At 39.3% G+C, this 25,440-nt stretch overlaps 2 protein-coding genes across 3 annotated transcripts in view; both read left to right on the top strand.

Moving 5' to 3' along the window:
* The window catches only part of IPO11 (importin 11), an 84,978-nt gene that overhangs the window by 47,886 nt on the left and 11,652 nt on the right, over positions 1–25,440 (top strand). Inside the window, exons 24-28 of the mRNA XM_063128025.1 lie at positions 656–751; positions 5,740–5,853; positions 7,520–7,641; positions 19,520–19,615; positions 22,781–22,865. Of these exons, the coding sequence (XP_062984095.1) occupies positions 656–751; positions 5,740–5,853; positions 7,520–7,641; positions 19,520–19,615; positions 22,781–22,865 (513 nt within the window). The remainder of the gene's footprint in view (positions 1–655; positions 752–5,739; positions 5,854–7,519; positions 7,642–19,519; positions 19,616–22,780; positions 22,866–25,440) is intronic.
* LRRC70 (leucine rich repeat containing 70) lies at positions 7,594–14,183 on the top strand. 2 transcript variants are annotated; one of them, XM_063128023.1, is made up of 2 exons: positions 7,594–7,641; positions 12,190–14,183. In XM_063128023.1, the coding sequence occupies exon 2, from the start codon at positions 12,201–12,203 to the stop codon at positions 14,103–14,105; it is 1,905 nt and encodes a 634-aa protein (XP_062984093.1). In that variant the 5' UTR covers positions 7,594–7,641; positions 12,190–12,200; the 3' UTR covers positions 14,106–14,183. The 2 variants fall into 2 exon arrangements, with proteins under 2 accessions (XP_062984093.1, XP_062984094.1); XM_063128024.1 differs by lacking the exon at positions 7,594–7,641 and adding an exon at positions 11,650–11,762.

Genomic DNA, 25,440 nt, shown 5'->3' with positions numbered 1-25,440 from the left:
TTTTAGTGCATCATGAACAAGTGCTTTGCTTGCATGTGTCTGTTTTCCCCTCCCTTCACACTCGGAGCTTAATTCATTACTTCCTGTTTTAATCAAATCCTAGTTTTCTGGTTCTGATATAACAGAACACTGTGGTTCCATTAAAACCAGAAGTAATGAAATCAGCTCTGTGAAAGTTGAAAGGACTTTCTCAGCATAGCCACAGAGAAATGTGAATATGTGTAGATGGACAAGAGTATGCAATATATAGCATGCCGTACATGAAGAATAGTCAACCTTTGGGGGCCTGTAGACACATTTTGCAATTTTAAGAAACTGTTCTGGGCACTATCACAAAATGGGCAAACTGCAGATGACAGCATCGGGCTACCACTTTTATTTCCCAAGAAAACATCTAATCCTCCCATGTGGCCCAGAGGCATTCATGGGAAAAGAAGATGGGAGCAGCTCAAGGTCCTAACTTTGCTTTGATGCAATACCAGCTGCCACCTCAGTAGATGTGTCTGAGGGCAACCTGGGGACCACAGCTGCCATGTTGCCTGTCCCTGCTGTACATCTTCTGGGTCATTAATTTTTTTATGTTCATTTACCAAGAATGATATATGAGCAGTTCCCTTAACCACTTTGTAATCAGTATCTATCTGATGTCTTTCAGGTTGTAGAAAACGTCCTCAAAGTGAATCCAGTGTTGGGCCCTGAAATGTTTCAACCTCTTTTGCCATCTGTATTCCATGGAATTATAAATGGGGAGGTAAGGGTTTCCTAGCCATCTTAAAATTCTTTTGTCATGGATTGGTGGGTTTTTTTTAGAAACAGTAGTAAGAGTCATCATAAGTGGAATGTTTTATGTACAAACTTGTCTTCCGTTGTATCTAATTATTTGGTAAAATGATTTTCTACTCTTCCTTCATTGCCACAAATTCCGTTCAGGTATTTAGGTTAGGTTGTAATGTATCTTACATTCTGAGATCATACTAATAGTGGAATAGTCATATTTATTTATTTACTATATTTATATACTGCTCCATATCTAAAATGGATTTATATGAGTGATCCCTCCCAGAGTTAAATCAAATACAGATTAGATGTAATTAGAAGTAATTTTTATCATTTCGGTAGCACTTCTCAGGACAGTGAAAAGGTACTCGCAGTTCTAACAATTAGTTCCTACAACTACATTATGAGATGGATTCGGGAAAGGAATACACTTTTTCAAGGCTTCACTGTGAACTTTTAATCTGACTTGAGTGTCTCATTTTTAAACCCAACACTTTAGCTATGGCACTACACTGGTTCTCTATGGGATACACTTAAGGCACAATCCTCTGTATGCTTAGAAAGTGTGTCGGCCAGCCCATATAATAGATATAAGAAGCGCCATCTTGGATCATACCAAGGGTCCATCTAGTTCAGCACTCCGTTCACACAGTGGCCAACCAGCTGTCGACCAAGAACCCACAAGGAGGACACAGTGCGGCAGCACTCTCCCACCCATGTTCCCCAGCAACATGTGTATATAGGCTTACTGCCTTTGGTACTGGAGGTAGCAAAGGTGGGGGACCTTTTTCCCCCACCTGGCACAGTCCATATGTTTTGAACCCCAACTCCCATCATCCCCAGCCAGCATGGCTAATGATTAGGAGTGATAGGATTTTTAGTCCAAAACACCTGAAGGTCCCTGAGTTAACATCATCCCCAGAGGCAGGTAAAGTGCAGACTTTCAGTTCCAAAATAATCCCTCTTCCTGGTGGAAGATAGGATAAACATGTGAATTCCTGGGATGATGGAAAAGCATCTCTTGCCCAATTCCAGGTTAAAATGGGTCAAGTGGTGGTTGAATGAAGCTCCTCAGCGCTCCTGTTCTAGCTTTCATTTTAGTTGTGTGTCTTTTTTCTCTCCAGCTGTTTCTCTTCCCTCCTTCTAAAACTTCCTTAGTCCTCTGTGATATTCTGAGAGAAAGGCAAGAATTTCCAGAAATTTTGAAGCCATGGAAAGAAACTGGTTTTTTCCCCCGAGTTTTTTCGGGGGAAACAGATTGTTTTTTGAAAATTTGGGAGGGGGGATTCAATATTAGCACTTTTTACAGATTGAAAGTCACTTTGTACTTTACGAACAAAACATGCAATTACGTACAAGTTGGTCTGGCATAAAATTAACACATTTGGTATATTAAAAGTACAATATATTCAAAATTATTACAAATTGAATTTCCTTTTTTAAATATTTGCTTTTTTTTGGTAACAAATGGAACACCTGAACTGTAAGGCACCTCTTTGGTTTTGCCAGTTAATGAGGAGCATAAACTCTACCATAAGCTCTAATTGATCATCTAGGTGTTAAGATCTTAAATTGATAGAGAAAGACAGATTGCTCAGATATCTAGCTTTCCTGCTAGATTTGAGAAGATTTAACAAATGCATCAAAACAAGGTGTTTGTATATGGAACTGTTAAAATTCATGGTCTCCCTGCCGTGAGAATCAGTCCTCATTTGATGATGGCTTTTTATCCATATCTTGAACAAGCCACAGCACAGATGGTTCTCATAGAGATTGCATTCTAACTGGTTACCAATCATTGGGTAAGATCACTTGTGATAATTTGCACATTTCTGCAGATACTCTAAACCAGATTTGCAAATAGTTATTAAATGTCTAGCCTTCTTTTCTATTCTCTTCCCTACAATGATCCAGGTGGCCTTCTTTCCTCTGCAGTGTTCATTTCCAAACTGGAACATTGCACTATGATGCTATCAGCCATGTCTCAGCAATTTAAGGCCAGGGAAAATAGTCCCAGTAGCATTGTGGCACATTGCTTTGTAGGGTTCTTTATTTCTGGCAGTAAGTGGCTGCAAGAGCTGGACAGAAAACAGCAGTGCAGTAGCTGTATGACTGTTACTCATTTGCTTTTAAGGATATGACTTCTGGCTTAATCCAGAAAAGGTGTTGGCAGGTGCTCATGTGTGAATTGGTACTTTCACAGGCAGAGAGATCTTGCAGCTCTGCTCTAAATTGTCTGTTTTCCAACTTAGGCTTCATTATTCACCACAAACATCTTAGAGGTTTTTTTTTGCTGTTCTACAAAAATGCTTTTGTGTTCAATGCCTGGAAATAGGACTCCATTCCTGAATTTAACAAAGCAATTTTCATATTGAAGTGATAATTTCCTGTTTCATCTGAGTTTTTAATGAAAGAGAGCATTTTCTTTGGATCTGCATTTTTCCATGTTGTTGTTGTTGTTGTTGTTGTTATTATTATTATTATTATTATTATTATTTGTTACATTTATATACTGCCCCATAGCCAAAGCTCGCTGGGTAGTTTACAAAAACATTGAACATTTAAGAAAACAGATAAACAAAATTTAACCTGTAAAAACATAAAACAGATAATATTCAAAATTTAAAAACCATAAAAACATAAAACAGGTAATACACAAAATTTAAAAAACATAAAAACATAAAACAGATAATATACAAAGACAAAGATATACAAAGATCTTTGGAAGCTCAACATATGCTGTTAAATGTCTGGGAGAAGAGAAAAGTCTTGACCTGGCTGTGAAAAGATAACCATGTTGGCACCAGGCAGACCTCGTCAGGGAGGTCATTCCATAACTGGGGGGCCATCACTGAGAAGGCCCTCTCCCTTGTTGCCATCCTCTGAGCTTCCCTTGGAGTAGGCGCTCAGAGAAGGACCTTAGATGTTGAGCATAGTGTACAGGTAGGTTCATTTCGAGAGAGGTGTTCCGTCAGGTATTTGTCCCAAGCCGTGTAAGGCTTTATAGGTTAAGACCAGCACCCTGAATCAGGCTCGGAAACATACAGGCAGCCAATGCAAGCAAGCCAGAATTAACCCACCAAATAGGAGCGGAACCACTGCAAAACAGTACCTCCCACTCCCAACTCAGCCACTCATCTCAGAAGGTGCCATGGTCAATGGTATCGAAAACCACTGAGAGATCAAGGAGACTCAACAGAGTCACACTCGCCCTGTCTTTCTCCCGACATAGTTGGTATACTGTAAATTGCACGTTCTTTCATGCTGTTTGGAAGGTGTGCTTCATTCTCCAGGAAACACATGCCCCTTGGAATTGCCTTCGCATTAGTAGAACATTTTTCTCTTCCTGGAATGTCAAATGAAATACTTCTTGGAGGATAACTATTATGCTTCCTAACTATAGGAAATCACAGCAATTCCCATAATGTTAAGAGAAAAACTTGAACAAAGAGAATGCCTTTACAGAATACTACTTGTCTGAAATTTCACATCAGACAATTTAATCCATATTCTTGTCATTCAGGTTCATTTTTCTCCCAGAGGTAGTCTTTCAAATGTAGCAGTACCATACTTTCCTCGTGCCTAAAATCACTTCTCTGCTTTACTCGTTTCATAGTCCCCCACTTTTTTTCCTAAGTGTTTCTCACTTTAAGTGCAAAGTCTTCAAATAGCCAGTAGTTGATAATGGGAAGTGTTAAAATAACACAATTTAACACTTCTATCTATCAATTGGGTTTTCACCCATTTATGTCACTTCACTATACTGTTCCATAAAATCTTTACACTGAAGAGTGTTGCCACCGAGAATAGCAACAATGAGCTGCTTTGTTGATGGATTAATAGCACTTTTTAAAAGAAAAAAGTATACTATGTTAGATGGGGAAAACGTAGCTGTTTTGAGGATTTCTTCTGGATCTCATACATCAGAAAAGGAGAAGGCGTGAGAATAATAAACATTCAGGCGGTAACTGATGTTCACTCACAGCTATTAATGATGGAATGCACTTCCTTTATGCAACATATTCCCATTAGGTTTCCATGGCTTAGAATTCTGTATTCCCCAGTCAGTTGTGCCATTGTATAAATATTGTGCTCATTTACAAAGTGATGTGCACATGGTGCCATGAGAAAATAGTGCACCAGGAAGAGGGAGTATAGAGATAACTTATATGTGATTTCTCCTATCCGTTATACACTAAAAGCTCTGTTTGAATCTGGGGAGATATTTCAGGGACAGTTCATTGGGGGAAACATTAGGTATATTTGAGTCTCTGTTCAACTGTATCCAGCCATTGTAAAAACCCATGCACCATAAAGATGAATTAAAACCACCTTGCCTTTATATTTTGAAGTAACAGTAGAGTAAAACTTTGTACATTTGAGTTCTTTTAGGAACTCAAAAGCTTGCTTACTACTTTGTGACATTTTAGTTGGTCCTAATAAAGGTAGCTGCTACTTCTTTTTTCCTTGGGGGGGGGTGAGGAGGTTGTACCAGCACAACTACCTGCAGTTCATTTCAATCTCACTTTATAAATTTAAATATACATGCATTTTAACCGTTCTAGACAACTGGCCAATGTGTTATACAAAGGCAGTTACAGTGTTTTGGTGGTGATATGGTTTCATCTCTCCTTAATTTTCAGCATTGTATGATTCTTTCATGTCTGATAGTGGGGATTACCTACCAAGTAGGTGACTGCTTATCTCACATGGACTTCAATGACAGTGTTTCAAGTTACTGCTTGCATTGCTAAAGCTAAAAGCTGCAATCAGCATTTGCTTAAAATAGGAAGTTATTTCATTATAATTTATGCTAACACTGGTGTATTTGTGGAGTGGTATTAAATTTCTAATTGACTTGATCATATGGAATAATTCTCTTTTATTTTTGCAGTATATGCATTCACCATGTTTATATTTTTGGTCAGGTGCTAAAGCTAAGATCATTTGATTTCATTTCAGAGATACCCAGTTGTAATGTCTACTTACCTGGGAGTCATTGGTAGAGTCTTGCTGCAAAATAAAAGTTTTTTCTCATTGCTTTTGAACCAGACGGCTTCTGAATTTGGCCAAGAGGTAAGTGCTTATATTTTAAATTAGTTGTATGTGAAGGTCACAAATTGACACTTATGATATTCCTTTCCTAAACACATTTGGGTACGTGGGGGGAGTATTGATAACTAGACATATTGGTCCACCCTGTTTCATCTTTATAGCTAACTTTACCTTCTGTTGGGAGGAGCTGGAGTTTATCTATATGCAGGTCATCTTGCTTCCTTGAACTGTTCCTTCTCCCCTCTCACGCTTTTAATTTTATCTTTGCCCTCGTAGTTACCAGGATGGGTGTGCTAGTTTATTATAACTACATTTATCTATCATCTGGATTGAGGAAAATAAAGAAATATAACATCCACACTAGGCTGGAAAATAAGCCACCGGGCCATATTTTCCCTCTGTGATCGTGTGAACCTGGTCAATGCCTTGGATCCCAGCTGTATCTCAGTATAGGTTAAGCCAGCGAAAATCACTGAAGTCTTTAAGATTATTTGTTTTTTTGTTTTGTTTTTGTTTATCCTGCTCCAACTGTCATTCGGCTGCAAATAAACAGACATCTGTCTTCACTTCGGTATACACTTTTTAAAGATCACCATAATTTGTTCAGTCTGTTGTACTGTTCTTTTCCCAGCTGACTTAAATTAATTTAAATAACAAAAAATATTCTGTTGAAGCAAGTGTTTTCTGTGTGATGTTCAGTCAGTGAGTAATAGCTAGCCTGTTAATTTTTTCAGTCTTTCCGTCCAGGGAAATCAGCCTCACACAGCAAGGAATACCCTCAAAGATAAATGCTCAGTGCTCCTTAGCAATCCCACTATAATCAAAGAAACAGCACACTAGATTTCAGTTGCTTTGGGCTTTTCGTGACTTCTTGTTTGATGCATATGAAAAGAACATAACATGAAACTTATGAAAATATATATTTCATAAAAGCCATGTTGGCACATGTCTTTTTATGGAGGGGCAGTTCACACAACATGCTAACCCACACTCTGGTTGAGTGTGGGTTGTTTTGAACCATAGGTTGTTCACTGAACCATGGGTTGTCATGTTGTCTGAACGCAGCCATAATGCTTGTTAACCATGCAGTGTGGCTTATTTTGTTGAACAAGCCACCTTGAAGAGCCTATAGTTTGTTGTTGAGTTGTTCAGGGTAGTTAACAAGACATGCTGCATGATTAGCAAGCCGCTCTGGCTGTGTTCAGACAACACAGTAACCCAGCCTGCAGAAAACTTGCTGCATTTAGACAGCAAGTTGACCCACAGTTCAACAAACAACCTGCAAATTAAGTCAAGCCACACTGAGTGTGGGTTAGCATGTTGTGTGAACAGCCCCACTGGTGCTTGAGCATTTATTATCATGGCACAGACTTACATTCAAATAATTGTGTGTGTGTGTGTGTGTGTGTGTGTGTGTGCATGTATTCATATGCATATAGACACCATTTATCATGCGTTTATATCTGCATTGTGCATGATATGAACTGTGCATGATCATCCCAGTTATAGAATCTGAATGTTCTGCGACGTATTTTATAGTTTTAAGTTACTGGCTTAAGTTTGGCACAGTGACACAAATTTCCACATGAGACTTCTTTTATTCTAATGTGAAAGTAGTTACCTAATGGCTAACTTGATTACCAAATTACTAATGACAAAAATTTTCACCAATGTCCTCTTTTTCCAGCCGGACCAGCTCCTTGGTCACATGATTGAAATGTGGGTTGACCGCATGGATAATATAACTCAGCCAGAGAGAAGGAAACTTTCAGCATTGGCATTACTTTCCCTTCTGCCATCAGATAATAGGTGAGCAAAACTTAAAGACGTGTTGACTGAGGATCCAAAGAACAATCCCACAAGGCATCCCGCAAACTACTTTGAGATTTCTCTTCAGTTTAAATGCACTGGAGATTGCTATGCCAGAAACACAAGTCCAAATCCCCCTTGGCATACCAAACATGGTGCTTTCGTTCCTGGCTCTTAACTTGCAACTGACAGAGATCCATGAATGTTTTAGCTTCATCTCTCTCCAGAATGTTGAGAAATTTTGTTGTTATTGGCCAAAGAAACAAAAGATTTGGGCAGTTAATGCAATCAAAAAGGATGAAATCCATGCTGCATTATAGGTGCCTAAATTCTGTTGAAATCTGTGAGACGTAAGTGTTGAGTATGCAAATCCTTTTGATTACAGTAAAATTTAATCTTCCCCATCTTCCTCTTCATTGTATTGGTAATAGATTGGATCCAGACATCAGATCCCACAAAAAGAAAGACTCTTTCCATCCATGGAAGGGATTTGATTCAGTGGAGAGATCCTGCTGGTGGAAGCAGGAAGACACAACATATACCACTTCCCACCTCCTCCTACAGCCACTTGGGCCCGATGAAAATCTGCTGTGAATGGCCCCCAACCTTCCAGACCAGATTTTTGAAGGGTACAAGCTGCTTAAGGGGGGGGGGGGGAATGGAATTGGCGAAGTTCACTATCTTCCTCTAGTTGGGAGCAAAGACTGGATCCAACCCATTGTAATGAATTTGGTTATAATAAAAAATAGAATCTTATGATAAGTGAATTGATGTCTTGCGAACAGCTTCATGTCTCAGAAGATGGAAGAAGTAACAAAAGGATCTACTATATCTTTGACCAGGGAGAAACTGGTTCATATAGTTAAAGTGAAGGAAAGACTTCCATGTCATCTTGGAATTTGTGTTAATGAGGGTTGTATATCCTGGATCTAGGAAAGCCAATTTCAAAAAGCTCAGAGAAATGTTGGGTAAGATCACACAGCTAGAAATTCTGAAGGAAAACAAGCATTTAGTTAGTTAAAATATTTATAAGCTGCCTTGAAGGGTAAACTCTCCCAAGATGGATGGGAGATTCTGAAAAATGAAATACCGAAGGAATAATCACAAATGATTCCAATGAAGAGGACAAGTGCGTGACATCTAATGAAGCCAGTGTTGCTGTACAAGGACTTCTCTGATGAGCTGAGACTTAAACAGTAGGCAAAGGAGATGGAAGGCAAAACATATAACCAAAGAGGAGTAAAGTAGAGTAACCTGAACCTTTAAGCATGGTTTCAGGAAGGCTAAGGTCCAGCATGAGTTGTGGCTTGCAAGGGATGCCCAAACCAACAAAAAGGACTTTGGTTTATGCTTGGAGCAAAAAGAACAAGGACGGGATAGTTCCACAGCTAAGGAGGCAGAACAAATCATGCAACACCAGCATTATATCTTAATTTGATAGAATTCTAATCTGGTAGGTCATGGGATTGCCGTAGACATAGTTTATCTTGATTACAGTGAAGCATTTGATAAGTTTTCCCAGCTGCAGGTGGTTGAGCAACCATGCTCAATGAGTGCTCATTAGTGGTTCCAAGTCTACCTGGAGGGTGGTCTTGCGTGGTGTGCAGCCGGGCTTAATCTTAGATCCTACACTGTTCAATGTTTTTATAAATGACTTGATCAAGTGTGAAGAGGAGATGCCTCTCAAATTTGTAGATGATACAAAACTGGGGGAGATAGCTAACACTAGAGAGAGCCAGTGTGATGTAATCTTTGGACTGCGACTCAGGAGATCCAGGTTCTAGTTCCCGCTTGGCCATGAAGTTAACCGGGTGACTTTGAGCTAGTCACTGACTCACAGCCTAACCTACCACACAAGGTTGTTGTGGGGATAAAATGGAGAGGAGGAAGACCATGTACGCCAACTTGGGTTCCTTGCAAGAGGAAAGAAGGAGGGACATAAATAAATGCAGAAGATGGGGCAGAGTTGTTTAGTGGGTGGAAGTTGCAGAGAAGAAGATTTTGGCTAAACATTAGGAGAAAATTCCTAAGGGTAGGAGCTGTTCAACAATGGAACAAATTGCTTCAGGAGGTGGTGGTTTCTCCTACACTGGAGGTGCTTAGGCAGGCTGTTAGGGAAGTTGTAGGTGCCTCCTGCATTACAAATCTTGCATTGAGCAGGGAGTTGGACTAGATGACCTCCAAGGTCTCTTTCAACTCTGATTCTATGATATTTCTATTAAAGTTCCTCAATTCATAGTAAAGAATAGTTTCCTAACAGTTGTTCACATATGTAATGAGCTATATCTCTCAGAACTCTTAATTTTCCACTACATTGACCAATTTACTGTCAGTCATCATTCACCTGAAAGACAGGTCTGGGTATGTATGAAGTATACTCATGCCACTTATGTGGCTTTCTCTACAGTGAGATCAAGATAAGACTGTAAAGCAGAACATGTATTTTTCTCCTCCATTCTAATGGCCACCATTAGAGTGGAGGGAAAACATCCACAATTTCCCTAGCCTTGGGGAAATCACTTTCCCCCACCCCCATGCCAATCAGGGCATTAAAGGCCCTCTTAACCTTGCATTAAGAGGAATTTTAAGGATGTTATTGGGGAAGGGGGAGGCAAAGCGCATTTTCCGAGACTTCTGGAAAGTGTGCAATTCCCCCGGCACACCATGAGCTAGTCAATAAGGTTTAAACTAATTATATTTGAACTTTTTATTTGTAAGCATATTTATATCCTATCTTTTGACAGCTGTCCCCAATGGAAGGGGATCATTAAATTTCCCCAGCCTTGGGGAAATCATGTTCCCCCACCCCTGCTGACAGGTGCCTTAAAGGCCCTGTTAATAGGGCTTTTAAGGCCCCCATCTGCACAGGGATAGGGGGAGAAAAACATGTAATTTCCCCAGCTTTGTGTATTATCCCCTGCTGCATTAATGGCAGCAGCCACTAACGCAGCAGGGGAAAAGGCAAAGGGTGTAGGTCAGTGCAGAAAGTCTATGAGCCCAATGGTGGGCACCATCCCAAAGTTGTCGAATACCTTCCAGGTGGTTCCAAGAACAAAAATTCACAGTAAGGACATTTCAGCTTTTCCCATGTTAGATCAACTGTCTTCGCTGCCAGGGAGCATAGGATTGCTCTGAAGTCAGAGACAGGGCTCAAAGTTTGGAATGGGGAGTGAGAGATCTGCCACACTGGTTGCTCCTGGAGGTCAGAAAACAACTTCAGAGGAGGAGGAAAGGGGCTGTTCCAGTGGGAGGGGAGGAAACTCCAGAGGCCAGGATACGAGAGATCCCGCCTCCTTCTCTCCTGCTCTAAAGTACCTTCGCTAGAAAAGCCTGTCTAGTGAAAGTTGCCAAAGATAGTCTACGGGAAGATGTAGACTCCCACCATGCCAGCTCCAACCATCAGGGCATCGGAATCTCAGAAGCCTTCAAGTTCAAACACTTCTGAGCATGTGTCCACAATTGACACTTGGAGCAGAAACAAAGTGTTTCTGCTTCAGGTACAAATGGAAAGAAAATGCCTTAGTTAGTCTGAAACGAGTACTTTAGTTTGTTGACATATATAAATCCTGTGTGGACCATAGTATTAGTTTTAGCAACAGTTTTGATTTGTAGGCATAATACTTTCTCAATGCTTAAGACAATAAATACTCCTTTTCCTTCCTGTGAAAGATTGCTGTAATCAGTTATAAACACATACCATGTCTCATTGCTATTATATTTAGGTTTTCTTAAGCACGTGCATTCTTTATTATGTGCAAGAATGTAAAGAAGATCTGGATTGCATCAGATTATGGGAAGACAAATTTATCTAACTGAATTTTAGAGGAATAAATTGCAGAGATTTGCTATCCAACTGTACTTCAGGACTAGAGATAAAATGACTTCCTGTCTCTCAGTTTCCTGTATCCATGGTAACCTATTTTAACCAGTCATTGTGGAGGCGCCAATGGGAAGAGGAGCATTTCCTGTAGGAAGGGTTGCAGAACCTGCGACAAAACGTGAGAAACCAGAATGTTGTCTAGAAAGTTCTTAAAATAAATTCTAATATATAAAGATACTGGGCATTTTAAAGAGCTACAGAAGAAGAGATTTTAGCAGACAAAATGAGCCTCATATTCTGGGTGAGAACAATTTTAATATATTTTAAACTTGGAATAATATAATAATGTAAAACTAACATTAAAAGTTTAAGAAGCAGGAAATGGGAAGGTTTATATATAAACAGTATTTCCTTTTAAATTTAAGTAGAATGAATCACTAAAGGTGTTAAATAGCTCATATCTTATTTAAAAGCTATTAGTTTACCATTCCTTTTGCATTTTAACTCTTGAAATTATTTTAAAGCATAATTAATGTTATCATTAACCATTTATAATTTAATAAATTGTAGTTATTGTACATAAAGTAAACTATGTGTGGAACTGTGGGACAATAGTAGAACAGACAAGCAATTATAGACCAGAAATAGAAATAATATTTAATTACTGCATGGTTTTTATATAATATGAGCATTTTGAATAAGCAGGTTTTAACTTTTTTCCCTGATAGCACAATCAGAGATGACTGGCAGAGTCACACCCCGAGATATGTGTCAACTTCACCACCTTGGATCATTTCGGCATATTCTTAATTGTTTTCTTCTGTTGCTGATCCAGAAGGATATATTTTGCTGTCCATCTGTTTGCCAGCAGTGTTCAGGCAGACAAGCTGACTGTCGTAATTCAGGTCTTTCAGCTATTCCAACGAATTTCCCACCACATACTACATTTTTATATTTAAGTGGGAATAATTTATCACACATAAATCCAAATGAACTCATAGAACTCCAGCAACTTGCTGTGCTTCACTTGGATAATTCTAGCATTTTATATGTTCACCCAAAGTCATTTGCTGAGTTTAAGAAATTGTGGTACCTACATCTGAATAATAACCACATAAAACACTTGGATCCTGGAACATTTGAAGGACTTTCAAATCTTCATTCTTTATCCCTGCAAAATAATGAAATTGCTTTTGTTCCTAAAGGATTATTTAGTGATCTCACTTCGGTTCAATACCTAATGCTTCAAAGCAATCACCTCAGCATCCTTGGTAGTGGCACTTTCTTTGGAATGAGTAGTCTTCGGATTCTTAACCTAGCCAACAATAAGATTTCGTGGATATCACGCTCAGCATTTCATCATCTTGACAACCTTACATGTTTGTACCTTGAAGGTAACAATTTAACACATGTGCCATCAAATGCGTTTGTAGCATTGGACAATCTTGAAAGACTTTCTCTGTCACTTAACCCTATTGGATCAATACCTCCCTTTGCATTTAAAAGACTGGGCAGGCTTGAGTATCTGTCTTTGAAAAGTGCAAACATAAAAGCGATCAGTGTGAATGGCTTTTCAGGGTTAAATAATCTTAAAAAGTTAGTTTTGAGTAATAATCATTTAGAAAATGTCAGTTCCAGCACCTTTGCAGTGTTGGATAATTTAATGTTTCTGCAACTTGATAGAAACAAAATAATCCATATTGCAGATAATACATTTGAAAGAATGGGATCCAGTTTGAAGATACTGGATCTAGCATTTAATAATCTGACATTCTTGCAGCCTAATGCGCTTAAGCCTTTGGTCTCTTTAACGCACTTACAGGCAAATTACAATCCTTGGAATTGTAGCTGCAGATTACTTGAGCTGGTTAATTGGCTAGCTTCTTCGTCCATCTCTGTAAAAATTAATTGCCAAAATCCTTCCAGTTTGCGTGGAAGGCACTTGAATTATGCTAAATGGGGATTGTTTACAAAGTGTTTCAGCACTACCACAAGACCTGAAGTATTCAAGAATATTAAACCTGCAGGCATTCTTCACAGCACCACTACTTTATTGATGGCATGGGGTAAAAAACCCACAAGCAATACAGCTTATAAACATTTTAGTATGGATGCAACAGATACAGTGACTTTATGGGCCGAAGTGCCTACCCCGTCTGCTAGTCAAAACCTTTATGAAGCGTATTCCAGCGGGAAGATGAGACACACAGCTTCAGTCGTAACATTACAAATACCAGCACAGAAGATACCTGTTAATTTGACCACGGAAGAAAACACAGTATCTTCTTCAGAAGCTGCTTCTGTATCCTTTAAAGCTTCTCTAATCTGTTCACAGCAGGTAGAGAAACTAAATCAGGCTTTTGACATTTTATTAACCTTTTTTATTTTGGCCTGTGCTGTGATCTTCTTTTTGATCTACAAAATCATTCAATTTAGGCAGAAGCTCAAATTGCAAAAGAACTCTGACAATGGGATAGAATACTATAGCTTTTATCAAGCTGGTAGATACAAATTAACGGATCCAATTCAGCCTGTACCTCAGAATCCAATGGGAAGTTCAGAACTGGGCTGTGTTCAGCTTTCTAAACCAACAGCACTTGAAAGTCAAGCACAGGTCATCTTAGTTGAACATTCAGCATTGTAATTCAGCGGGATTCCTGTGGCTGCATGTATAAAGACCAATACAGCAATTGCATATCATGTTTTGTGGGAAATAGTTTAGTTGCTGATATTGGGGGGAGGGGAGGGGGGAGAGAGATCTTGACTGGTGTTTCTCTCCAAATATTTTCTTAATTGCTGTCATTGTTTTTTAGTAGATGCGTTTTTGCATGAAACTTAAGTTTGTTTTATCTATAATGCTTCCATTTTGTTCTATCTGCCTGAGGAAAACCATTCCTTGATATCTCTAATTTTGCATTCAGTGTTCTGCTTTTATCAGATAGTAAATCCTTTCCTCAAAAGATCACAGCCTTTTCAAATATTCATTAGAATTAAATGATTTATAGAAACAATATAAGACAGCTTGCAAATAAGCAAGTAAAACTGACTATAACTGGCAGCATCATGAAACTCAATTATTATTTTTCTTGTGGAAAGATTGTGTTATAATAGCACAACATGCAATGCATCACAATTTCTCAACAGAGCACAACATTCTAAAGAGATCTGTATGCTGTTGTAATTAACTACATTTTTTTCTGGAAGATTTATCTATTATACTGTGTGTGTAAGTAAAATCTACATTGCTAATGTACCAACTGTCTGCATATTCTGTATTACATATTTTTTTGTGTGTGTGGTGCTAATTAGAGTTAGAATGTATAAGGAAACTTTTTTCTTTGGGTTGGATCCGGACTTTCCATGAGTGGAACTCTGCTTATAGGGTACTACTGACAGAAGAGAGCAAGGAGAGGTGATTTTTTATGATTCCTCCTTCCCCCTGAAGCCCAATGTCTCCGATGAAAAGTTCTGGAGAGTTAGGGGGACCCACCAGAACAGTTGCACTGAGGCCTAAAAGAGAAAGGGGAAATCAGCTAAAATCACATCTTCATCCAGTAAGAAGCTGTTACTGCAACCCCTTTTCACAACTGCCCGGGGTGGGGTGGGGGGAACCCAGTTGTGAAAAGCAAGTCTGGATCCAACCCTTTATATTTTACATTGATGGTGCTATATAAATAAAGAAGAAGAAGAAGAAGAAGAAGAAGAAGAAGAAGAAGAAGAAGAAGAAGAAGAAGAAGAAGAAGAAGAAGAAATCGAATATAAATATTGCACTTCCTACTATCACAAGCTGAAGCTATTTATAGACTTCCATCTCATCTATTCAGCACTCTCTTAATATTAAACTGCACCTCAGAAACCTAACTGAAATAGTGGGCCGGGTCAGTAACAGTCTAGCACTGCCTGTGTAGAGCTGACAAAGCCAGTGCCAACTTGGAAATCAGCTCATGACAGTATGGGATGATGGTATTCCAGCTGGATGCGTAGGTGGCATGGATCTTGCAATGGGTTTTGCAAAAAAACGGGGGGGGGAACCCTCTTTCAGAAACATAGTGTGATCTCTATTGACTTTGTATCTCCTTTTAGTTGAGCTGGTGGGTGGCTACATTAGGTATTTAGGAACCCTTCAATAACTGCACTAACATCCTTCTGAGAACTTGAAAAAATTATTGGGGTTATTTTATATCCTCAGCTGGGCAAACTATACTTTCAATAGGGCACAAATTCATGTACATGTGTACCACTGCATGTATATTGTGTGCGTGTTGAACTATATGTGTGCATCCCTGCTCCTTCCCATGATATTTCCAATCGTGTTTGAGGTGGAAGAATCATGAGAATGAGGTCAATTTGTGAAAAAGTCAGTGTACATATGTCACCATAACTGCAGTGATGTGGGTGTGTCCATCACACCTAATGCATTGCTGGATTAGAGACTGTGTGAACCTGCACTTGTTTTCAAGAAGATTTGATGGTTCATATCTGACACTGGAAGACACCTAATTGTACTGATACTATGTTACACTTGGGTCCACAAACCAATAATATGCAACCAAAATGTTTTCTTTGAAGGTATTTCAGAGGTGAACCATCAGTGTTTCCAGTATTACTTTAATTCAAAAATTATAGGATCCATTGTTACACTATTGTCATATTGCTCTTTAAATAACAGCCACACACAATTCTGCTTTTTCTGAGATTTTTAGTACTTTTTCTGATCAACCGTCAGTCTTAATTGGTTTTTAAAATAATGATGAAAGCTTAATTAGCCAGTAATGTGACTGACTAATAACTGTCTGCACACGTTCTTCCATTGCCTTGGGTGAGAGCAGAAAAATATCTCATTGTGATGGAATGTTCTTCACAAAATGTGTCCTTATTTGATCAGTAGGCTTTGATCAGACAGCTTATAAAAGTGGTTAAATGGAACAAAATAGTTAACTTCCCACCTGAATATTTCCATATTGCTTGAAGGGTTGTTATCCCACTTAACCAGCTGAGTATAAAAAGTATAATTTGAATTGCAAGAGAATGGTACAAGGCTACCCACCTGCCACTCAATCCTCCACACCAGTGACCCTCTTTCTTCCTTCACCTGTTCAGGGTATATAATATGTATAAAGCCACAGTGCCCTGAACAAGATGTGTTCAGAACAGAATGGCAGAAGAGATGATTATGGGAGTTGTAGTCCAAAACACCTGATGGTACCAGGTTGCCTACACATGTTATTGGGGGCACACCCTGGTGAACAGTGAACAGTGATGAACAGTGAGTGGCGTGAAATTACATTCACAGAATGGAGCTTTCTACCTTCAGCCCATTGCACACCCCACAAATAGCTGCTCTTGAGGATTGGGGACCCTAAGGGAGAATTGGTAACAATTCAGGGACTCCCCTTCGCATGAGAAAATGCCACTTTTGGAACCAAGTACATTTTTCCTACATAAAGTAATTCTGGATGCTGTAGCAGAAGTGAGGAATTCCTAAGATAGGTGTTTCAGACCAGCGGAGACTCTTTCTAAATGTTTCTACAAGGAGATGCAATTCCCTCTTCTCCAAACTTGCTGAACTAGTGGGCAGCAGCTGATGTATCAACAGAACTAGTATTAAGCTGGTTCAAAAAGCAGGTCTTGGTGGTCACTTTTTATGACAATTGAATTAATCTATTTATTTACTTATTGCATTTTTATACCGCCCAAGAGCCGAAGCTCTCTGGGCGGTTTACAATATAGCTTTTCATACAATATGATTATTAGGATGGTCTGTATTTTTTATTTTATTTTTGTGGTCCCTCACATGTAGTTTTTCTTCATGACAACCATGGGCAGGGCAGTAATCCACAATGGGAGGAAAGCTTCCACATAGTGCAAATTTTCAGTGAATCATTTGACTTCACCCTTAAAAGAAGACTGGGAGTACTCAGAATATTTTTAAAAATAGCCATGAAAGATGTCTAAGGTATACTAATAATTTTGTATATGGGGGTGGGAGGAGAAATCATTGAAACTTTTCAATGCTGATAGTTAACCGCTTCCTGGCTACTTCCTCGTGGAAGCTTTACACAAATACACTTATTGCTTTCACCAGTCATATTATAATTTAGATATAAGATTATACATCTAGATTATAATATGACTGGGGAAATAATATAATATGTCTAGATGTCAAGACAATGCATTGGTGGAAGAATTCTATACCATCACTGGGTGTCCTGTTGGTGTTTTGGGATTTGGCAATGTACTCTCCACAGTGCAGAAGAGTACATGATAACTGATGTTTAACATCAGTTTATTATGATTTTATTAGAATGTAAGCCTATGCGGCAGGGTCTTGCTATTTTATTGTTTTACTCTGTACAGCACCATGTACATTGATGGCACTAAATAAATAAATAAATAAATAATAATAACAACAACAACTTTGGGTACGTAGCACATCACCATATTCCAGCTGTGAAGAAGCAGGTATGATCATGTGCTATGGCCTAGTGTTTCATCAGTGGCAAGGTTGGGCAGAATGGTGGCTGAGTTCCAGACTGTATGTCGATGGTTAGTGATTTAAGGTAAACAAATTTCAGGTTGTTCATGTCAAGTAAGCAGCTGAACTTGTGTTTAATTTTAAATGCGATTCAGCCATGATGGCTTTAAATAATACATCAGCCTTTCCAAAACCTAATTTAATCGTGCATTCCTTATCTGTTGCTTTTAAACTAAAGATTCTAAAAATAAATAAATCCATATAACACCCAGATTCCTGAAATTAAAAAAAAAATGCTTAATATGTTTCTAAAAATGACTACACCATTTTCTCTTTGAATTGCAATTGATATTCCGCTACCTTGGTAAAACCTCTGAACACAAAGAAGTTCACAAAATAGAAAAGGTCACTTTGGTAGAAGCCACAGTAGGTAGAGAGGCCCATCTTTCATGCGGTCCTGTCTGGGTCAGGGGATTGGGCTGATCGATTTGGGCCTTCACCTTCTTTAATTCTGAACTTAACTGCAAGATGTAGACATTGTGCAGAAATTTCAGTGATGAATGTGTGGAGCAATTAATAGCAATATTCTTTCCATTTACTGCATAGTCAGCAATTTTATTTAAGAATACGGTAGTGTAAGGCTTATTACTTGAGATCTTGCAGACCACTTTTGCTCATTTTTGTGTTAAACTGAAGTTTGAGCAGGGTGGACGTGCAGAAAAAATTGAAACTTTGAAAAAGTTCAAAGCATGAGCTTTGGGCAACTTGGGAAGGGAGAGGGATGAAGCAATGGGGAGGTTACTGCACATGCCTCACACTGTGCATGTAATGTAACATTGTGACACGGGCCGTGGATGTGCGTTCAATAATGCTGGGCCAGTGAAAGGACAGGGACAGAATGATGGGAAAGAGGCTGAAGAAAAGTCAGATGGTGATCGAGGAGGAGGAGGAGAAGCTGAGGAGAAAGAGCTTGAAAGAACACTAGTGGGAGAAGAGAGAGAAAAATCTTACATCACTTCAAGAAATGGCAAACGATCTTTAAAAAAAATAACAAAACCACATTCTCAGACTACTAGCCCCTATGGTGACATGGGATTTGCACGAATATTTAAAGATCAAAGGGAGATCAATACTTAAAAATAGGATTTTCTGTGAGCATCCTGATTTTCTAGATCAGATTCCAGCTGTATGGTACCTGAGCTTGTGTACACCTTCCATTTTTATTTTTGCTTTTATTTGGCATCACGTGCATCGATAACATCGGTTCAGTGCTGTCAGCTTTAACAGCGACTGCTTGGAAGAAGAGATTGTGTTGTTTCACATATGAACTGTGCCAAAGTATTTCACAGGTGTGTGTTTTCTCATTTTCCCCTTTAGCAGTTTTGCAATCTTAAGGTAGAAGCTCTCTAATGTGGGTTGTTACATGGTTTTAGGTCATTTTTAGCTTTTGGTAAGCTGCTTGTCAACGTGCTCAGCGAAGCCCTAAATAATATAAATAAAGCTCTAGAGGTGTGCCCTTAAAAGCACACAGCACACTTCCTGTTTAGCCACTTGAGCTAAATCATTTTCCTCTTCTTTTCCAGTATTATCCAAGATAAATTTTGTGGTATCATAAACATTTCAGTAGAAGGGTTGCATGATGTCATGACTGAAGATACAGAAACAAGAACGTTCAAAGAGTAAGTGGAATACTCCGTTTGTATGTGCTCGTTACATTCCAAAATGAGTCTCTCAGCCCAGACTTATTTACAATTCTGCAGTTTGTCAATAGAAGAAATGAGTATTTTTATATTCTTCTGTACTTGCAAATATGCTAAAGTGTGAACAAGTGTGGCAGTTCTGTATTGCTAAAGTCTTCACAGAGCTTGGCTCATAAAGGTAAGCAAGGTATCTTGCATTCAGTTTTGAAACTTATGTTTAGAGTTGCACCAATACAGGTGCAAACATTATTTACAGGTGCAAACTTCTATACAGATGAGCAAGGCTATTTTATTATTTATTAATTGATTGCATTCTCTATACCTCCCCATAGCCGAAGCTCTCTGGGCGGTTTACAAAGATTTGGGCGGTTTACGAAGAAGTAAAAGTACAACCAGAATAAAACCGAGCAACCATACAAAGATATAAAATACAGATTTAAAACTGAAATGTTAAAAGACTAAGAAGATAAAATGTTTAAATATTGGAAAAATAAAAAGGCATTGAGAAGAGTATAACGCCAGGCGAACCTCTCTAGGGAGCTCATTCCAAAGCCAGGGTGCCAGAGCAGAGAAGGCCCTCCTCCTGGTAGCCACCTGCCTCACTTCCTTTGGCAGAGGCTCCTGGAGCAGGACCCCTGAAGATGATCTTAGGGTCTGGGCAGGTACATATGGCAGGAGACATTCCTTCAGATAACCTGGCCCCAGGAGGTTTAGGGCTTTGAGTGTTAGTACCAGCACTTTGAATCGGGCCTGGACCTGGACTGGCAGCCAGCGAAGATGGAAAAGGACTAGCGTAATGTGGTGTCGTTGGCCAGTCCCCCATTAACAATCTTGCTGCTCTGTTTTGTGCCATCTGAAATTTAGTTTTGATCAGCATGCGTTGGTATCATTGCTTGTAAATTCTGCTTAAAATGATCAGGCCTCATATTTGAATTGACTTAAAATGATCAGGCCTCTCATCTGAATTGGGACTGGAGAGAAGAAAAAGACTCTGGCTTCTGCCATCAGGCAGGGGTCCTAGGATCACCAGGAGGCAGCATCTCCTGCTTTCCAAGATTAAAATCAAACCAAGCCCAGCTCATCAGCCAGAGAAAGAGCATTTGAAAGAATGCTAGAAAGAACACTCTGTTCCATCAAACTGTTGCCCTGGAACTGCGGAGGTGGTGAGGAAGCACGTTCTGGCTCCATCCATTGGCCAAAGGAACTAGAGCCACCAATTGCTATTCATGGAAGAACGGCAACGGAACACCAGCCTGGCCTGAAATGCATTAAATGCCCGCTTATAGCTCATCACCTTGTTCTAGCCTTGAAAAAGTGATCTTCCTCCTCTTTCTTTTCCACCCACTTCCCTTCCCTTATGTGTCTTGTCATTTTCATTTTGTAAGCCTGATGACAGGGCTCTCTCTCTCTCTTTTCTATTACTGTGAGCTGCCTCAGGAGTCAATTATTGTCTGAAAAGTGGGATAAAATGCAGTGAATAAATTAATAAATGAAATAGCAATTACAGAAGACTTCAGCATATTGTAAACACATACAAATCTTTCCTTCAGTGTTACGGAACAGCTTTGTTCTGTGTTTCCTCTCATCTCTTTTCACTAGCGCTCTTTCATCGAGATGTTTGTGATATTGCTGGAGAAGCAATCTGTGGTGATTGCCTTTTGTGTCTGATTCATTTACGCTGTGTTTACACAGTCAATTTATCATGTGATTGCTGCTCGAGAGATGAAGAACCAGAGCAATGATCAATGAGGCTTATAGTAGCACACTCAGTGGGCTGGTTCACACATCACAATAAGCCACTCTGAAAATAAGCTACGGAGGGTTGGAAGCGAATCCATGTTACTCCCAACAGACATTCTGTTTCCCCTTTAGTTCTTCTGCCCAGTCCTGGCATGTATCCCATTGGCCTTTGTGGCACAACTTCAATAGCCTACGCTGCTACTCCGCTAATCATCCCAAATGTACTCAATAGCAGAGTAGAACTTACCAACTTTTTTTTCACACCTATGGGGAGATTTGTGCAAATTTAACTTGGGAGGGGACTTTTTGGAGAGATTTTCACAAATTTGCCAAAACCCAGTAACTACTGTGCATAAGTAGTTACTGCATTTTTGTGAATTTGCGCAAATCCCCTAGAAGGTGAAAAATGGGCTGTCATTGTCTAGGGAGGCAACTAAATAAAGGAGTAAATCGACTAGTATCATTTCAAGACTTAATAGAGAGGGGATATCGTTAGCAAGATTGCAAGGACTGGGTTTTTATCTTCTCTTGCTAGGTGGCTCTGTAGCTCTTTCTAACTAGCCACTGTGCTGGGTTCTCATGCCTGTTTACCCTACCCTGTGCCTGTTTGCATTCTCTTCCCCTCCTTATTGTTTTATTATGATTTTATTAGAATGTAAGCGGCAGGGTCTTGCTATTCACTGTTTTACTCTGTACAGCACCATGTACATTGATGGTGCTATATAAATAAATAAGAATAATAATAAATAATAAGCCACTCTGAAAACAAGCTACCCTGAACAACCCAACAACAAGCCATGGTTTCTCAGGGTGGCTTGTGTATAGTAAAAAAAACGTGCAGAGGACATCACACCAGGTTTGGACATCACGACAAGCCACCTTGAAGCAAACAAGGCTGACAACCCACCGTGGGTTGTCGTGTCATGCAAAGCAGGTCTTCTACCCTAGTTTCCTGGAGTTGTTACATTTGTATCTGAAGTAACAACCTTGTTGTATGCAGCCAAAAGATTTTGGACTGAGTTATAAGTGGAATAGAGAGCTAGAAGCATGGTGGGGATGTGGAGAAAAAGGGAGGGACAAAGGGTTCTTCCCCATTTTTACCCCAACCCCCCTTCCCCCCCCTTGTATTTCTTCTTTCGAGAGCAACACTTACATGTTGCTCTTGATTTTAAACCCCTGTTGTGAAGCTTTGCACTCTGCGTAGCTTCAAAACCTATGGAACTAATTCTAAGTATCTGGCCCCAAACTTGAAAGCTAGCTTAAACTTGCATTTGTGATCTTATGCTCGAAGTACATGGTCCCTTCAGCACAATGTACCTCTATCAGGATGCAATGAGCATATTTGTCCAATTTGTTTTTGTACGTTAGAAGTCTAATTGAAAGCATTTGTATTCACGGTTTTAGTTGCATGCTGATGTCTGTTTCTGAGGAGCCCAAAGTGACAGAAGAAGAAGAGCCTCCCACAGAGCAAGACAAAAGGAAAAAGATGGTATGTGTCCAACTCTTTTAAGTATCAAAGGATGCAGTTTAGCAAGCTGTAAACTGTTTGTTGCTTGGTTCAGCTGAGTTCTTGCGGTCATAGGCATTGTTCTTGAAACATTTCAGCTCCAACACAAATGGTAGAAGAAACAGTTATAGGCAAAAATGCCATATCAATTTAGGAATTTCTGGATTTTAAATAAAACAAGAAGAACCGTATTTAGCCCCCACAAAAAAGTATAATGAGCTATTATCTTTTTATAGAAGAAGTTAGAAAATGTGTAAGGTAATCATACCCCCACACCAACTTGAAACATACCCTGAGGATTCCTAGAACCCGGTCTGGCTGCAAAGAACCAACAGACCGCTGCAAAACATTGCAAATTTCTTTTGAAAGGCCTCTCAGTTTCAAAAGCCATTTACTGGTTGGGTGTAGAACTATCATTTGAGAAGCATAAGCCAAAAGCAAACTTGCGTATATGGAGTATAGCTGTGCAGTTTTTTGGATCCTGGACTCTGCTCACACTTCCATCCTGCCCACTCACTAAGATTAGAAGGAGAGAACTCTGCTCTCTATGTCCCATCAAGGGTGGAAGCACATTTCATTAGAACATGAAAGAAGGCCTTCTTGGTGGCTGCACCCATATTATTGGAACACCTTGTACTGTGAAGTGCAGTTACCTCCCTCTCCCTGTCTTGGTGGTCATGGTAAATGTTGGCACCGATACCACTGGATATTGAATCCTGGCCTAGAAACGATATGAATCAGGGTTCTGTTGTATCACTAGACAATAAAACTAAACAGTTTAGCTACTTTAAAAAATGTACTACTGCTAGCCTATACTGTTTGCATGTGGTTGTGGTGTTCCTCAGTGCCTAACAAATTCAGACTTTTTCTCATCCACACTGAAACCTGTACCTCTGCCTGTGTAGTTGGCCCTATACGTGAAATCAGTAACGTTCCTGAAAATGCAGCTTTGGAGGTTCTGGATTTTAATGCCCTACTTAACTTAACTTTTTCTTCCAGCAGCATATGAATAGCACTACAAAATGTTACTACATAATAGAAACTAAGAGCAAATCCAAGGAACTGTTTTGGGAATCTCTATTTAAACACTGCGTCACTTCAGTGAAGTACATGTCATTGCTCTAGATTCTGCAATTGCCCAATGAAACACAGAAGTTAATATTATAATTAAATAATATATGGTGATTAAAAGTCTAAAAGAAATCCAGGGAGGGTTGTTATTTTGTTCTTAAGATGACTCACAGGACAAATCTTGTCCTTCATCTGTGGTTGAGAGAGGTTTACAGTAGAATTCTGGCATCTATACTCAGAAGTAAGCCCCATTAAATTCAGTGGAACTTACTCCCAAGTAAGTGTGGATAGAATTGCAGAATCAGAAATGTTTTAACTTCAAACTTAACAAGCGTTTGAAAAAGTATAGCAGTAGAAAATTTGGGGAAATAAAAATTTGGGATCTATTCCTGCATCTGATGAAGTGGGTTTAGCACACAAAAGCTCATGGCTTAATAACCAACCACTCTTTAAGGCGCCACAGACTCCTCATTGTTTCCCTTCACTGTAGTGCTGCATAGCGTTTGCATTGAACACGGAGCTCCAGTCTTGCCAGATGCTCTGTCTCTGCAACTGAATTCCTGAAGAGTTTTGAATGGGGACCATATGGCTGTAGCCCTATAATAATGACGTTAAGCATGCCAAAATACCATTGGTATCAATGTAATGTAGCTTGGCATAGAATTGCAGTCTTAAGTGCTGAACTGTGGTAGGATGTGGTGCGGATATCAGTCTGGAGAGGGCTAAAAGGGTTGCTTAGTTCCAATGAAATGATTTTACTGATATGTAAACAACACTTCATGAAAGGAATAACCTGCAACGTCTTTAAAAAATGGTCCTGATAACACTTTTACATATCCATTTCAATTATAGTGCAGGTAAGACGTGTTTCTGTGGAGTTCCTGCTCAGCAAGGACACTGATAAAAAAAACGTCAGTATGCATTAAGTTGAAATGTGTATTTGATCATATGCTACAGCTGGCTCATGCATTGTAGGGTAACTCTGAAACAGAAATGACTTGAGTTATGAAATACATCACCTTTGTTGAACTTTGACTGGCATATTAAAGTTTGGTAAAGAATGACTCCTGCTGGCTAAATGAAGAACTGTCACGAATCATATGAAGGAGAATGATAACGATCCTGGTTTGTTTGTTATTGTAAAGTTAAAATCGCTCTCTCTCTCTCTCTCTCTTTTTTTTTTTACATAAATAGGTTTAGTGACTGCTATACCAGTTAAAAGTCAGAATGTTCCTTTTATTTTGAAAGCTTCCAGAGCTGTTCTTGTTGACTCTGATTACTTTAAGTGACTCTTGTGTGTGATGAGAATTGAGCTTTAATCTGATTGGCAGTCCCAGTCAAAATGTTGGAGCCATTTTAGCACTAAAATCATAAATCATGAAAAAGTGTCTTCGTACGGAGAAAAAGAAATGCACTTTAGGGGGTGTATCTTTATTGTTAGTTCTGCGATATCTGTCCCACTGGCTTTTGATCTAGAAGGATATTA

The sequence above is a fragment of the Elgaria multicarinata genome, chromosome 6 (assembly GCF_023053635.1).
Source record: "Elgaria multicarinata webbii isolate HBS135686 ecotype San Diego chromosome 6, rElgMul1.1.pri, whole genome shotgun sequence".
NCBI lineage: Eukaryota > Metazoa > Chordata > Lepidosauria > Squamata > Anguidae > Elgaria > Elgaria multicarinata.
Note: the sequence above shows the minus strand (reverse complement) of the source record. Positions and strands in the feature narration are given on the sequence as shown.

What these genes read in the sequence shown, in the direction of transcription:
- LRRC70 (XM_063128023.1), top strand. Translation starts at nt 12,201, where the DNA reads ATGACTGGCAGAGTCACACCCCGAGATATGTGTCAACTTCACCACCTT.